This window comes from Myotis brandtii, unplaced genomic scaffold (genome assembly GCF_000412655.1).
Source record: "Myotis brandtii unplaced genomic scaffold, ASM41265v1 scaffold18, whole genome shotgun sequence".
Taxonomy (NCBI): domain Eukaryota; kingdom Metazoa; phylum Chordata; class Mammalia; order Chiroptera; family Vespertilionidae; genus Myotis; species Myotis brandtii.
The window spans coordinates 2,977,535-2,992,342 of NW_005356674.1; the positions used below are offsets into that span (position 1 = coordinate 2,977,535).

At 37.4% G+C, this 14,808-nt stretch overlaps 1 protein-coding gene across 1 annotated transcript in view; it reads left to right on the plus strand.

Moving 5' to 3' along the window:
* Positions 1-6: 6 nt before the first annotated feature.
* The window catches only part of MSL2 (male-specific lethal 2 homolog (Drosophila)), a 33,875-nt gene continuing 19,073 nt past the window's right edge, over positions 7-14,808 (plus strand). Inside the window, exon 1 of the mRNA XM_005863543.2 lies at positions 7-467. Coding sequence (XP_005863605.1) covers positions 326-467 — 142 coding nt within the window. The 5' untranslated portion in view covers positions 7-325. The remainder of the gene's footprint in view (positions 468-14,808) is intronic.

Below are 14,808 nucleotides of genomic sequence, written 5' to 3' on the forward strand. Positions count from 1 at the left end.
CCGAGTCGCGGCCCGAGCCCCGAAGCCGCCACGTTCTGCGCCCCGCGGCCGCCTGGGACAAACTCGAACGCTGGTTCCTCTACTTTTTTTTTTTTTCTTCTTCATCTGCAAGTCTCAGGGACGGAGGAGGGGCGCCGAGGCCCCATGTGTGGGAGGATTGCTTCAGCCTCGCAAACTTGCACGGATTTTGGTGACTACTTTGGCCAATGGTTCTGCTCTGATTTCCTCCCAGTTGTTGCAAATTCGCCATTGTTCCCAGGCTGCTCACAAAGTTGGATCCGGAATTTTTTTTCAACCGGGAGCCAACGGTGTCGAAGTGTCTGCAATGAACCCCGTGAATGCTACTGCTCTCTACATTTCCGCGAGCCGCCTAGTGCTCAACTACGACCCCGGAGACCCCAAGGCGTTTACCGAGATTAACAGGCTCTTGCCTTACTTCCGACAGTCCCTCTCGTGCTGTGTTTGCGGTGAGACGCCTTTTATTGTTCCCTTTTTAGGCTTTTTTTTTTTTTAATACCTTTGGTCAATGGTAACGGGAACGGTTCGAGAACATGGTAGTTTGCATTATTCAGCTTTTGTTATTTGTGCAGTGGTATACAGTCATTAGTTTTGAAACTCCAAAGGACTTTCACCGGCATTTCAGAAAGAATCCTTCCAAACCGCTTTGTACAGCGGTCTGAACGTTTGAAACTGTTTATTTCATCTTAGGTCAGTTCCTTAGCATTTCTGATGATGGTTTTTTAAAATGACGTGAAATATGCATGTGTCCTGCTGCCTTTTTTTTTTTTTTTTTAACCTTCGGTACAAGAATTGATTTAATACCTAGCTTAGTTAAATCTGGTTAAAACATGTACATGTGGCGTGTTTGCATTTCCCCAAACCGGTGTTGTGTGTGGGTGCTGGTGTAATGTGACGCGCCCACAGCTAATGAACTCGGTGCGGAACTTTCCCCCAGGTTCTTCCACAAATGCTTTGACAGTTGGACGGTAAACAGTGCGCCAGGGAATACTTGATAGGGTACTAAATACTTTTTAGCTAGTGGGATTTTTACAGGATTACGTTTCTTACTGATTTTGTGGCTTTAATACATTGTGGCCTGGTAGAGGGTTATATTAGGTGTTTTTGTTAAAAAAATATTAGTGCGGCCCTAGCTGGTTTGGTTCAGTGGTTAGAGCGTCGGCCTGTGGACTGAAGGGTCCCGGGTTTGGTTCCAGTCAGGGGCGCATGTCCAGGTTGCGGGCTCGATTCCCAGAGCGGGGTGTGCAGGAGGCAGCCGATCAATGATTCTCATCATTGATGTTTCTATCTCTCTCTTCCTCTCTGAAATCAATAAAACTATATTAAAAAAATAGTGTGGTGGGGAGGATATTTTCAAGTTATTTTTGAGAGATGGAGATGCTAAGTTGTCTAATAAATCGAAGTTTTTCAAAAGTAATAATTTGGATTAACTGCACGTATAATAACTATTACCCGCCCCCCCCCCAAAAAAAAGACACGATGAAAACGTTAATATACAAAGGAAAGGGCAGCTGGCCAAAAAAGCAGTAATATACTCCACTTCATATTTTTATTACGACACAAATTTTGAGGTTTTGTTGATCCACTCACTTGTTTAGTCAGTATTTCAGAAATTTAGGCATTTCAGGCTTTCACGTTGTCTTAAATTAGATAAAGAAGTGTAATTTTGTGATTATTAATTTGAGATTCATCTAGCATTTTCTGTATAGCTCTGGGGGAAGGCACTGAAGGAGTGCAGAAGAGGTTAAGATTGTGTTTTTTTGGTACACCAGGTACTTAATCTCATAAAAATTTAAGTAACTCTGTTAGAAGGTGATTAAGTTCTACTGTGACTGGTTGAATCTTAACAACTTTATAGAGAATCACTTGCCCTGGGAAAATCACTAAACTGCCCTGGGTCTCAATTTTTTAATATAAAAAATGAGTTTTGGGCTAGATTTCAAGTTTCCTTTCAGATTAAATTTTACTAATGTAAGCATTAGAATTTGATTGGTTTCAAGATTCCCTCTTACCCCACTGCGAATTTTTATGGAGTGTTCTATCTATTTATCTATCTATCTATTTATTTATTTATTTATTATTTATTTATTTATTTATTTATTAACAGCTTTTGATAGTTTGTGGACTGAGGAAATGGAGCTGCTATATCTTTCTTATCCACAAACCATTCTTGGAGGTTTGGGGAGTGGATTGCTGAGGTAATGATAGTAGGGATGAAGTAGGGGAAAGAGCGGACATAGGGCTGCTAGATAGAACAGCAGTAGAGAGTGATGTTATCCAGGTAACACTTGAAGATCTAAGTCTCCTTTTTACTAGGTAGATGGGATTTAACTCTCTAAGGGGGGAAATGGTAGTTTTGAATTGTGTAGGTACTTGGATTTGAAGTTCTTATCAGTAGCTTCAGGTTAGTTGTGGTCTAATTGAACATTTCCCCCAGATTCTAACCTGGATTTTAAAAAAAAATTTGCCATTAAAGATAAAATTATATTTAAAGAGTCCCCAAGTGTCGTTTTAAAATATTTTTTAAAACCAGTCTTGGCAACACAAGGGGAATTGTTCTGACAAGTGGAGCTTTGTAATTATTTTTTCTTGTTCACTTTCCCTCCCCCTCCATTCTATGGAAAAGATTTGTGGATTCTACTTCCTTGTAACTGAGTAGTTGGCATAAAATTTCAGCAATCTGGATGTAGCTTCAGGCCTCCCTCCTTGGTGCCCCCCCCCCCCATGTAGTCTGTGGTTATCGATAGATAGGGGAACAAATCAGTTATTTGAATTCAGATCCAGCATTTAATAAACTTGGTATCAGGTGCTACCCTAGACTCTCTTTCTTAGTTGAAAAACAAACTCATTCAATTCTAGGGCCTGTGCAATTTTCTTTCATGAAGATAAGTAAAAGTAAAGTGTAATTCTGTCTTGCTGCATGCTGTAAATAGGGAGTTTGTTTCAACAGGCCCTCGAACATCTGATGCAGTCCTACCTTTTCAGCCTGTATTCAACTGCTCTCTTACATAATTGCTCTGCTTCAGCCAGGTTGATATTTTTTGCCTTTTCAAACATACATACATGCCTTATGTTTTCCTCTTTTCCCACTAAAAAGTTCTCTTTGTCCTTTGAATCTCTGTAACCCTTTGTTCCAGTCACAGGCACTTAAAACTCGTTCAGTGCAGTTTTTATTTTATTTTAATTTTTTTGTCAGTGCAGTTTTTATAACTAATTCTTCTGATACATTAGGGAAAATAACATGTTTTTGTACATTTTTGTGTTCCTCTTGCCTTATCCTTTCTCTCCTAGCAGTGACTTGCGTGTAGGTGTTTATGAGACACAGGAAAAAAGTGAGAGTAGGTGAGGGAGGGAAAGTAAAAGGCTTACAAACTTTGTAGTTAGGTTCAAATCTTGATTCTTCTGCTTTTGTGTAGACAAGTTACTTTAAGTTTTTGCCTCAACTTCCTTTATCTACAAATGGAGGATGATTATACCTTCTTCAAGTTTGTTTCTCCAAATTTGTTATATATGGGCTTGCTTTTTAGTGGGGAAAAACCTTTTGACCCTGTGAGAACAAGTCTGTGGACTTGGTGTCTGGCACATATATGTACTTAATATCCCTTGTGCAGAAGTAGAGAGAGGGAGGAGGAGGTGAGAGAAGAGACTGAACTGTTAGGTCAATTACTGTCAAACTTAGACTATTCTCTGAAACTTCAGGTTTTGTTATTGTTTGAAATGTAAATTAGCTGATTATCACGGTTTTGGTTTTTCAATTGCCTTGTATATTTAAACCTTCTGAAGCTTCAGGTGAATGGGATATTGCTTCATAGAATTACTGTACTTTCTAGGCCACAAAACAGAATTATAGTGACTACTACTTTTTGTGTCAGTTTTTCCCCCTTGCTCTAAATATTGGGACATGCTTTATCATGTAGCAGGAAGTATAATTTCTTTTCTTTTTTTAATGGCATGGAACTTAATAAATTCTGTCCTAGGGATTTAAAGTTTTCCATTAAACTTGCAAGTCCTCAAGTAATAAGTTTTATATGTAGAATCAAATCCTGTTAGAGTTGGAAGGATGTGTTGAATGGAAAACTTTTACTTTCTGAGACATTTGGAGTCCTGTAAAGTAATCAGGATCAAATCTCATGAATATTTTCCTGGTGTTTTTATTTTTTTAGAGAGGAAGGGAGGGGGAGAGATAGAGAGAAACATCAATGTGAGAGAGTTAACATGGATCGGTTGCCTCCTATATGTTCCCTGACTTGGGATGGAACTCACAACCTAGGTATGTGCCCTGACCGGGAATTGAACTTGGGACCTTCTGGTGCATGAGACAATGCTCCAACCAACTGAGCCACAGTAGGGCTCCTGGTGTTTTAATTAGAGTCTAAGAACGAAGGGGTTTTACCTTTGGATTTACTTAATATTTTTGGACCTTTTAGACCAGTGGTTCTCAACCTTCCTAATGCCGCGACCCTTTAATACAGTTCTTCATGTTGTGGTGACCCCCAACCATAAAATTATTTTCGTTGCTACTTCATAACTGTAATTTTGCTACTGTTATGAATCATGATGTAAATATCTGATATGCAGGATGTATTTTCATTGTTACAAATTGAACATAATTAAAGTATAGTGATTAATCACAAAAACAATATGTAATTATATATGTGTTTTCCGATAGTCTTAGGCGACCCCTGTGAAAGGGTCGTTCGACCCCCAAAGGGGTCGCGACCCACAGGTTGAGAACCGCTGTTCTAGACATTCATTTTCTCATTTACAAGATGGGGAGGGGCTGGAGATTAGTGTTTCCCATTGAAACACATAGGGTGATATAGACTAAACAAGTTTTTGTTTTGAATGTGAAAGGACTTAAAGACAAAAGCCTATCTTTTAGGTAGGTAGGTAGTTGGTTCCCTAAGGGTGAGAGCCTTGCTTGTTTTGTTTACTATAGTAGCCCAGTACCTGACAGTTACTGGTTTAACTTGTTGAATGGATGAAATTATTAAAAAGACAAAGTTTCAAAGTAGGAAGGATATGCTCTCAAATGAAGTATTTGCCTTAAAACCAAATAGATTTAGCTTTCTGAACAACTACCTTCACTTTACTTACTTTTCTCTTTTGCCATTGTATGTACCCCACCCCCCTGGAATTAGTGGAGTAGATGTCTTAAGAATCTCTTCCAGTGTGGAATATTGGAATTGACTTTGGTTTTGACAGAACAAATAATTTATAAATAGTAAGAATCTTCTTAACTGGAATTTGAACATATAGCTTGGAGTGTCTTATTGTAAACTACACATTTTTTATTTATTCTTAATATGTTTTTATTAATTTTTAGATAGGAAGGGAGAGAGGGAAAGATAGAAACATCAACTGCCTCCTGCACGCCCCCCACTGGGGATCCAGTCCACATTCTGGGCATGTACCCTGGACCTCATGGTTCATAGGATAATGCTCAATCCACTGAGCCCCACCAGTCGGGCAAACTACACACCCAACTCTAACAGGATTTGATTCTACAGATCAAATTTATTATTTGAGGTCTTACAAGTTTACACATTTAAATTAAAAGGCCATTTGAATAATTGTATGTGTTATATTAATATTTTATATTTTTGTCAAGCCTGGATTTATATTTTTCTAACCTGGATTTTAAAAAATTTTGTCATTAAAAGTTCATTTGATACTTAAGATTTTATTTTTCTTCTACTTAAAATCACTATAGTTAAAATTTTTTATTGTTAGTAAACACATAATATAAAATTTGGTATCTTTTTTTTTTGTTGTTAATCCCCACTCACGTATACTTTTCCATTGATTTTTGGAGAGCGGAAGGGAGGGGGAGAGACTGAGAGACATTGATTGGTTGTCTCCCGGAGGTACCTTGAGATTGAGCTTGCAACATAGGTACATGCCCTTGACCGGAATCGAGCCTGAGACCTTTTGAGACCCTTAAGTCCACAGGCTGATGCTCTATCCAGTGAGCCAAACCAGCTAGGGCTAAATTTGCCATCTTAATTATTTTTTTTTTAAACCTAAATCTCCGATGGTTAAGTGAACACATGAAATTTTTTAAAATTTATTTTTTGTTTTTACTTATTTTTTAAAATTGATTTCAGGGAGGGGATGAGAGGAGAGTCATTGAGTCATTGATCAGCTGCCTCCTACACTCGCCCTACTGGGGATTGAGCCAGCAACCCGGGCATTTGCCTTGACCGGGAATGGGTCGACCTTTAACCACTGAGTCATACTGACCAGGCTGTATTTTCTATTTTTAAAAAAGTTTATTTAAAATATATTTTTATTGATTTGAGAGAGAGAGAGAGAGAGAGAGAGAGAGAAACATCAATGATGAGAGAGAATCATTGATCGACTGCCTCCTGCACACTCCACTCTGGGGATCTAGCCTGCAACCAGGACATATGCCCTGACCAGGAATTGAACTGTGACCTCCTGGTTCATAGGTTGATGCTCAACCACTGAGCCATGCTTGCCAGGCAAAATATTTTTTTTGATAGTAGCCATTCTAATGAGTGTGAGGTGATACCTCATTGTGATTTTGATTTGCATTTCTATAATGATTAGTGACATTGATCATATGCTTGTTGGTCATTTGTATATCATCTTGAAGAATCACCAACCTTTTTTTTTTTTTTAATCCTCACTGGGGGATATGCTTATTGATTTTAGAGAGAGGGGAAAAAAGAGAGAGTAAGAAGGGGGAGAGGGGGAGAGGGAAAGGGAGAGAAACAGCGATTGGTCACCTTCTGCACGTGCCCTGACTGGGGATCAAACCTCAAACCTAGATATGCACCCTGACCGGGAATCAAACCAGCAGCCTCTTGGTAGATGGGATGACACTCCAACCAATTGAGCCACAGAGATTCACCTGGCCAGGGTGAATCACTATTATTTTTTATCTTGAAAATTTATTTCACTTACTATGTTTTTATTAATTCCGTAGAACCATTTATAAATTAACTTTATTGCATATGTAAAAATTTTAGAAATTAGCCATAAATGAATATTTCCCTTCATATAATTTGTTTTTGAATAGCTGTTCTGAACATCGTTTAAGGACATCTGATTAGTGTTAAAGCAGAGTTGGTTTACCAGTTTTTTGAGGGGGAGGGATTTAAGTTCACCTGTTCTCTCTGATATGGGAAGAATTCTTTAGGGAGCATTTATCTAGTGGGCTGGTAAAGAGAAACAGTAGTTAGTAATTTGCCTGGTAGATGCACTTCTTTTATTTCACACATTTATTTAACCATTTGTTTGGTTTCTTTTCCTAAGAAAAATCTTTTTACAGTTCCTCTTTTAGTACTGTAAAAATTCTGAAAAGTTAACAGTTTGAATAATGGTTCAAGGCTGGCTGTATGGGATGTAGAATTAGGCAGGAGAAATTGTTTCAGTTTAAGTGAAATCTAGGAAGTATGGGGCTTGAGTGGGACCAAGAGAAATGGTGAAGTTAGTTGCTCTTTTTCAGTAAGGCTTGATGGAGAGAACAGTTGGCTTGTTGAGGTTGCAGAAAAGTTTATTTCCATGAAGGGGAGAGACCCCTTGCAGTATCGTGGTTACTCAGGGGCCTTTTGTGTGGGGACCTTTAATGCCAGGCTAAGGAATTTGACATTTTTCAAAGTGTGTTTTAGTTATGGCTGGGTAGCTCAGTTGGTTAGAGCATTGTCCCAATTTGACAGGGTTGTGGGTTCAGTCCTGGTCAGGGCACATAGAAGAATCAACCAATGAATGCATAAATAAGTGGAACAACAAATTGATGTTTCTCAGTCCTTCTTGCTCTCTCTCTCTCTCCCCCCTTTCCCTCTTTCTCTCTCTCTCTAAAGTTGATAAAGTTTTTTAAAAAAGTGTCTTCTATAGGTTGCCAAAATTAAATATAATCTAAAGGGCTTGTTAAAATTCAGATTCCCAATTATCAGACTGATTGAATTGGAATTTCTGTGGGTAGTGCCTTGAGTGCCTTGTAACCTTCCCTCCGGTCTTGATATGGGACAGGGGATTTGTAAATCACCGTTGTAAGCATTTGAGAAACAACATTTTAACTAGGAGAGGGATGTACTTTAAATTCTGTTTTAGAAAAGATTGATTTACGAGTAGAATATGGGATTGATTACTGAATAGTGGTGGCAGTGGTAAGGGAACAACATAGAAAATGCTAAGGGAAATTTTTGTCTTATGGTCATCATAATACTTTAATTCTTTGATGTGTACTCTGTATATACTTTGTCATATTTCACTATAAATAGATTTAAAAAAATACGTTTGTATTGAGACAAAGGGAGAAAGAGAGAGAAACATCAGTCTGGGCTGCCTCCTGCACTTTCCCCCACCCGCCTCCTCCATGGGGGTGGAGCCTATAACCTAGGCATGTGCCCTGACCAGGAATTGAACCAGCGACCTCTGGGTGCACGGAATGATGCTCAACCAACTGAGCCACACTGGCCAGGGCCTCACTATGAATAGGTTAAATGAGACATTTCCTATTCTAAAATTTATAAACATGTCTAGCACAGTGCTTTCACATAGCATATACTTGATAAAATGTTTTGAATTATATTTAAGAACTGACAAAACCTGGCAGTTTAATACAGATGCATGGGAAAAATTGCAGGAGTCAAAAGTTCATATCAGAAATGAAGTTTGGAAGGACATGAAGAATTTAGGTAGGCTAGTTTGTAATGATATAGGGACAGCCCAATTAAAATATTCTTCAAGGGTTTAGCAATTTGGTGTAGATTTTGGGAGAGGTTGCAGTTAAGATAGAAATTAGAGCAGTTCAGGTGTGGGCCTAAGGAGAATGAAGAGAAGGATGAGACAATGTCGAATAATGTGATGGTGATTGGTGTTTAGGGGTGAGGAAATATTGGAAATATAATTAGGAAAGGATAAAAAATAATATAAAAATTTTTATTTTATGCCCTTCCCTGGAAACTTTGATTTTAAAATAATTTTATATACTATTTGATATAGTATAACAACATATCTTCTGAGTCTTGGGGTTGTGGTTATCAGTCCCTCAAGTTAAATTGAACATCCAGGTCTCCTTTCTTTGCATTCCTTGTTTTCATATGAGCACTCATATCATATTGATAACATCCATAGCACGCCATCATTCGTTGGTTAATGCCTTATTGTATTGGCTTCTCTCAGTTGACATATCCCTCAGAGTCCACTTAGCTACTTTTATGTATGATTCATTTAAATTTGTTTTTTCGAGTTCTGATGTACTTTCTAAATTTTATCTTTTATTTTAAAAAGTGGTATTTCAAAGTTCTTATTCTAACTTTTCTTACATTTTTCTTTGTGTCCAGGAGTCACTTTTGTCTTCTTGTCCATTTAATTTCAAACTCTTACTCTTGTTTTTTTTTTCTTTTAAAGATTATTATTATTTTTGTTCCCTTGTCAGGAGTAGACTTTCACCTTAATTACTGTATATCTGGCTATTTTCTTGTTCCGACTCGTCCATAATAATTTAGCAGAATTTTCATTCATTACCCTTTTACTCCAGAGATCTTGAATCTTTGCAGAGTTGGAATATCTGTTTTTTTCAAGCTGTTTTAATCTAGTTTTACACCCAGTGTATTTTGTGTGTGCTGATTTTAGTTGTCTTATCAGTTAACATTTGTCTATTTTCTTTGTTATAACCTACAGAAAATGTGCACTTAAGATGTTGCCTGGTCTATACCTTGGAAATCAGTATATTTTCTGGAAAGGTTGAATGGTTTTAAAATTCTTTATGTAATATTTATACTTAATCTTAGCCACAAGGCTGAGAAGCGATTCTTTATATAGTATTTAAAGGCATATCTAAAGTGGGGGTGTGAGTTCAGAGTGTAACAACCTAAGGACTTTCATCCCCCTACCAATCCTTCTAAATGTTTTTCCCTTGACGTTCAAATCTCTGCCTAAGGTTCTGATATCTAGGACTCTGGCAATATGTAATACAGGAATCTAGGATTAGAAAGCAACATTCCAATTCAGGTATTCTTGTGATGCATTTCTGAATCCTCTCTACAGTTAATCATTTGGTTGTCCAGCCTGTGACTGAACATATTCAGGATATGACGTAGGATATAACTATGTCATATTTACCAGAAGCTGTGGGCTGACTCAGGGATCTCTATATGGTGTCACTGAGCTAACCAGCTCAATTTTTACATAGGTCTTACAAGGAAGATATTTACTGGGTTATTTTTCATGATGAGAATTTATAAAGCCTTAGGCAGAAAGGATCATATATCGTACAGCTATTTCTTCACATCAAAGAATCCTTTCTGTAATATTAAAAGTTCATCCAAGCCTTTTCTGAATACTTCTGGGTTAGGGAGCTAAATTCTACTCTGCAGAATAGCCATATCATTGTTTGATAACTTTTTTTTTTTCTTTAGAGAAGTTGGTTTCTTTAGAAAGTCCTTCCAATTTACCCAAGTCTCCGTCTCTATAATTGTCTCCTCCTCATTTTTTTTTTTTAGTCCTCTGGGACAATTGAAAAAAGCCTTTGATAAAATTTTACCTTTTCAACTATTGGAAGACAGTTTTCATATCTTCTCTGAGAAGGTAGACATCACTAAGTATCTGTCCTGGAAGCACCCTGAATTCAATTTCTTCTAAAAGTGTGGACCTTTGTGTTCATGTCCAGAGTGTTTTAGATGTGGCCAGATGGTATTGTCTGCCTTGATAATTTGAACAAATTAATTTATCTTAGTTTCATTTTATTGGACTAAAGCAGAGATTTGGTTGTGAATTAGGCCCCCAGGCTCTTTGTTGTTGTTGTTAATCCTTACCCGTAGATATTTTCCATTGATTTTTTAGAGAGAGTGGGATGGAGGGGGAGAGACAAAAACATTGATGTGAGGAATCAAACCCTTGACCAGAAGGAGAAATCACAAGTCTGCAGGCTGACTGACACTATCCACTGAGGCAAACTGGCTAGGGCCCCTAGGCATTTTTTTAGCTTGATAAAAATTTTACTAAATTTGTTGGTCATAGTTTTAAAATCTAGCCTTCATATAAAAATCCAGATTTTAGGCACCCCTAGAAAACTGTAAGGTCTGGCATCAGTGGGTGTACACTCCCTCATGACATGGCATCACTGAGGGTAGTTGAGAGGGGGTTTCTCCCTTTTGGGGGTGGAGGTAAGTAAATCCTCTGCAGTTTGCCCTTGGTTCCCTCCCAGCCTTTGTCACTTAAAAAAAAAGAAAAAAAAAAGAGGAAGAAAAAAAGAAACTTTCTTTACCTGCATGACCCTCTAGACATTTGAATATGTAATCCTTAGAGGTAGAGAATTTTGTAAGGTCTCTCGTACTCTCGACATTATTTTGAACCATAAAATTCTACTGTTGGGATCTTGAATTATTTTGTGAACCCTTCTTACCTGGATAAAAATCAGGATTACTTTACTTGTTTGGCGGTTGTTGGTTCACAATGTTTCTGGTCAATTAAAACATTTTCACAAATTATTTGTTAGTGTTGTTCAAATCTTCTCTACCCTTACTGATTTCCTATTCATTTTGTCTTTGAGAGATGTTGAAATCTCTTAATTATAATTTTGGTTTTGTCAAATTCTCTGTGGAGTTTTAACAGTTTCTGCTTCATGTATTTTGAAGCTTTTATTAAGTGTATACAACAATTTTGAACACATGGACTATAGTTTTAAGTTTAATTTTTAATGTTCTGCCCTAATTCATCTATCATTTCTAGGTTATGTTGCTGTTTATGGGTAATAGTTTTCTATTTCTTTGTATGCCTTATTAATTTTTTGTCTTTTAAAAAAATATATATTTTTATTGCATATTGATTTCAGAGAGGAAGAGAAAGGGAGAGAGAGGTAGAAACATCAGTGATGAGAGAGAATAATTTGATCAGCTGCCTGTTGCATGCCCCCTACTGGGGATGGAGCCTGCAACCCAAGCATGTGCCCTGACCAAGAATCAAACCGGTGACCTCTTGGTTCTTGGGTTGAAGCTCAACCACTGAGCCACACCAGCTGGGCTCATTAATTTTTTATTGGATGCTGGATATTGTGACTTTTACCTTGTCCGTAAAATTTTAATTTGTTGATAGATATTTTTGTTCTTTTTAAAAAAAATATATATTTTATTGATTTTTTTTTACAGAGGAAGGGAGAAGGATAGAGAGTTAGAAACATCGATGAGAGAGAAACATCGATCAGCTGCCTCCTGCACACTCCCTACTGGGTATGTGCCCGCAAACAAGGTACATGCCCTTGACCGGAATCGAACCTGGGACCCTTGAGTCCACAGGCCAATGCTCTATCCACTGAGCCAAACCTGTTAGGGCTGTTCTTTTTTTTAATATATATATATTTTTATTGATTTTGGAGAGGAAGGGAGAGGGTGAGACAGACAGAAACATCAATGATGAGAGAGAATCATTGATTGGCTGCCTTCTGCAAGCCCCACACTGGAGATCGAGCCCACAACCCGGGCATATGCCCTGACTGGGAATTGAACCATGACCTCCTAGTTCACAGGTCAACGCTCAACCACTGAGCCACGCCAGCCAGGCGATAGATATTTTTGTACTATAAATATTGTTGAGCTTTGTTCTTGGGATGAGGTTATGTTATTTGTAGACAGTTTGATCTTTTTGAGGCTTGTTTTTGCTTTTATTAGGTAGGACCAAAGCAGCCTTTAGGAGCTAATTTTTCTGCAGTACTGAGCAAGATGATGCCTTATTCAATCTGATGCCTTATGAATTATGTTTCTCACTCTTGGTGTTGGGATTAGGAATTATTCTGTTGCCTCTGAATTACATTGGGATTTTCACTTTGTTCCTTTCTGGGTGTTCTTTCTTTAGGCTGAGGTAATTTCCTAGTGTGCATATGCTAATCGGTACTCAGCTGAAGACTTGAAAGGGACCTGGTTTAAATATCTGGAGCTCTTTCTCTGTGCAGCTTTCTTATGTCTAGTACTCTGGCCTGAAAAGTCCAACTGCCTTGGCCTCCCAACTCTGTCTTCTCATTTTAGGGAGATCACTAGGGTGTGTTTGGGTTCTCTTTCCTTGTGCTGCGGTCTGAAAATTATCTCTAGGTATAAGCTGGGGGCAGTTGTAGGCTTAGCTTGTTTGTTTCCTATCCCAGGGATCACTGTTCTGTGCTTTCTGTTGCTCAATATCTGAAAACAATGGTTTTGTCCAGTTTTTTGGTTGTTTCAGGTGGGAGAGTAAATCTGATTATTCTCTTTTGTTTGGAAACAGAGTCAGATTATATTCTAAACCTATGCTGTCCCATACAGCAGCCACCAGTGCTGTGACATTTTAAATTTTATTTAATCTTAATAAACATTCTTGGGCCAAATCTGCAGACATTGAGTCATTTTTGGAGTAGGCCACCTAGATGATTCTAATACTAACCCATGGATGAGAATAGTGACTGTTTAAAGGAATAGCTGTCTTGGAATATTCCTACTGTGAGGTTAATAAGTACAGTTAAAAAAAAGTGTGCCAATAAATTTAAGTAATGCCATATTAAGCAAGTTTCTTGACAGCTGTAGTATTCAGTTTTAAGACACTGATATTTTGAGATGACTCTCCAAGAGTGTATTAAAGCAAACCTGTAAATGCTTTCTGGTTCAGTGGAATACCAGTTTGGGAAATTTGTATCTAGATTTATTTTGATGTGATTAAATGTTTGAATGCTCAGCTATATATCAAGTTAATTGTGCCTAATTTACCAGCCTGTATTATCTTATTGCTAATATTTTAATGAGACTATCATTGCTTTGTGAAAGTATGAAAATAATAAAATATTACATAAATGCTCTGTAACCACAAAACACTCTATGAAGGGCTACCCTACATAATTATTAAGAAGAATGATGTCTGGCATTCTCTTTTAATTCTTATTAGAATATGAAATGAGGCATGATGAGTTTATGAATATGTTGTGGTCTCAGTGGTATATATAATTCATTTAATAATCTGTGGTGAGTGTTTGTTGTTTTTTAATCTTTTATTTGTTTTTTACTTTTTGGTTAATCCTTGCCCGAGGATATTTTTTTTTCCCTCATTGATTTTTAGTGAGAGTGGAAGGGAGAAACATTGATGTGAGAGAGATATATCAATTGGTTGCTTCCCGCACCCACCCTGACCAGGGCTGGGGATCAAGCCTGCAACCAACGTACATGCCCTTGACTGGAATCAGACCCAAGACCCTCCAGTCTGAGGGCCGACACTCTAATCACTGAGAAAAACGGGTTAGGGCAAGTGTTTGGTTTTTTAGTTTATAATGGTAGTTGACTGGAGAAACTTACCTTTTATAAACAATTGATATCACTGAGAGTATCAGGAAGTAATTTTCATAGTTTTAGGTTAACCAAAGACATAAAAGTTAAAGAAACTCTAAAGGTTAGCCATTAGGATGTTCAGTAAACAGTTTGACTTGAATAACATTCATACTTTTAAAGTTGCAGTGTTCACTGATTTTCATTTTTCAGCAAACTAGTTGTATTCCTTTTCCCAACTGGAAACAGATTTTTGTCTCCCCCCCCTCATTCTTCACTCCCCTGGCATACATATTTAGTTAATGATTGGTCTCTAACATGGGTTGGAGAATCCCATGTTAAATGGCAGTGTTGTTAGTTAAAGTGATGTAATGAACTTAAAAAAATAATTACTTGGTTAAGTGGTCAAAATAATCTGTGTATCACTATTTTTTGTGATTAATGCAGATCTATCATATTCTCAGTTTTTATTAAAATGCATATTTTTCTGTTATTATTTGTGCTAGATATTTTATTTATTTTTATTTTTTAAAATATATTTTAT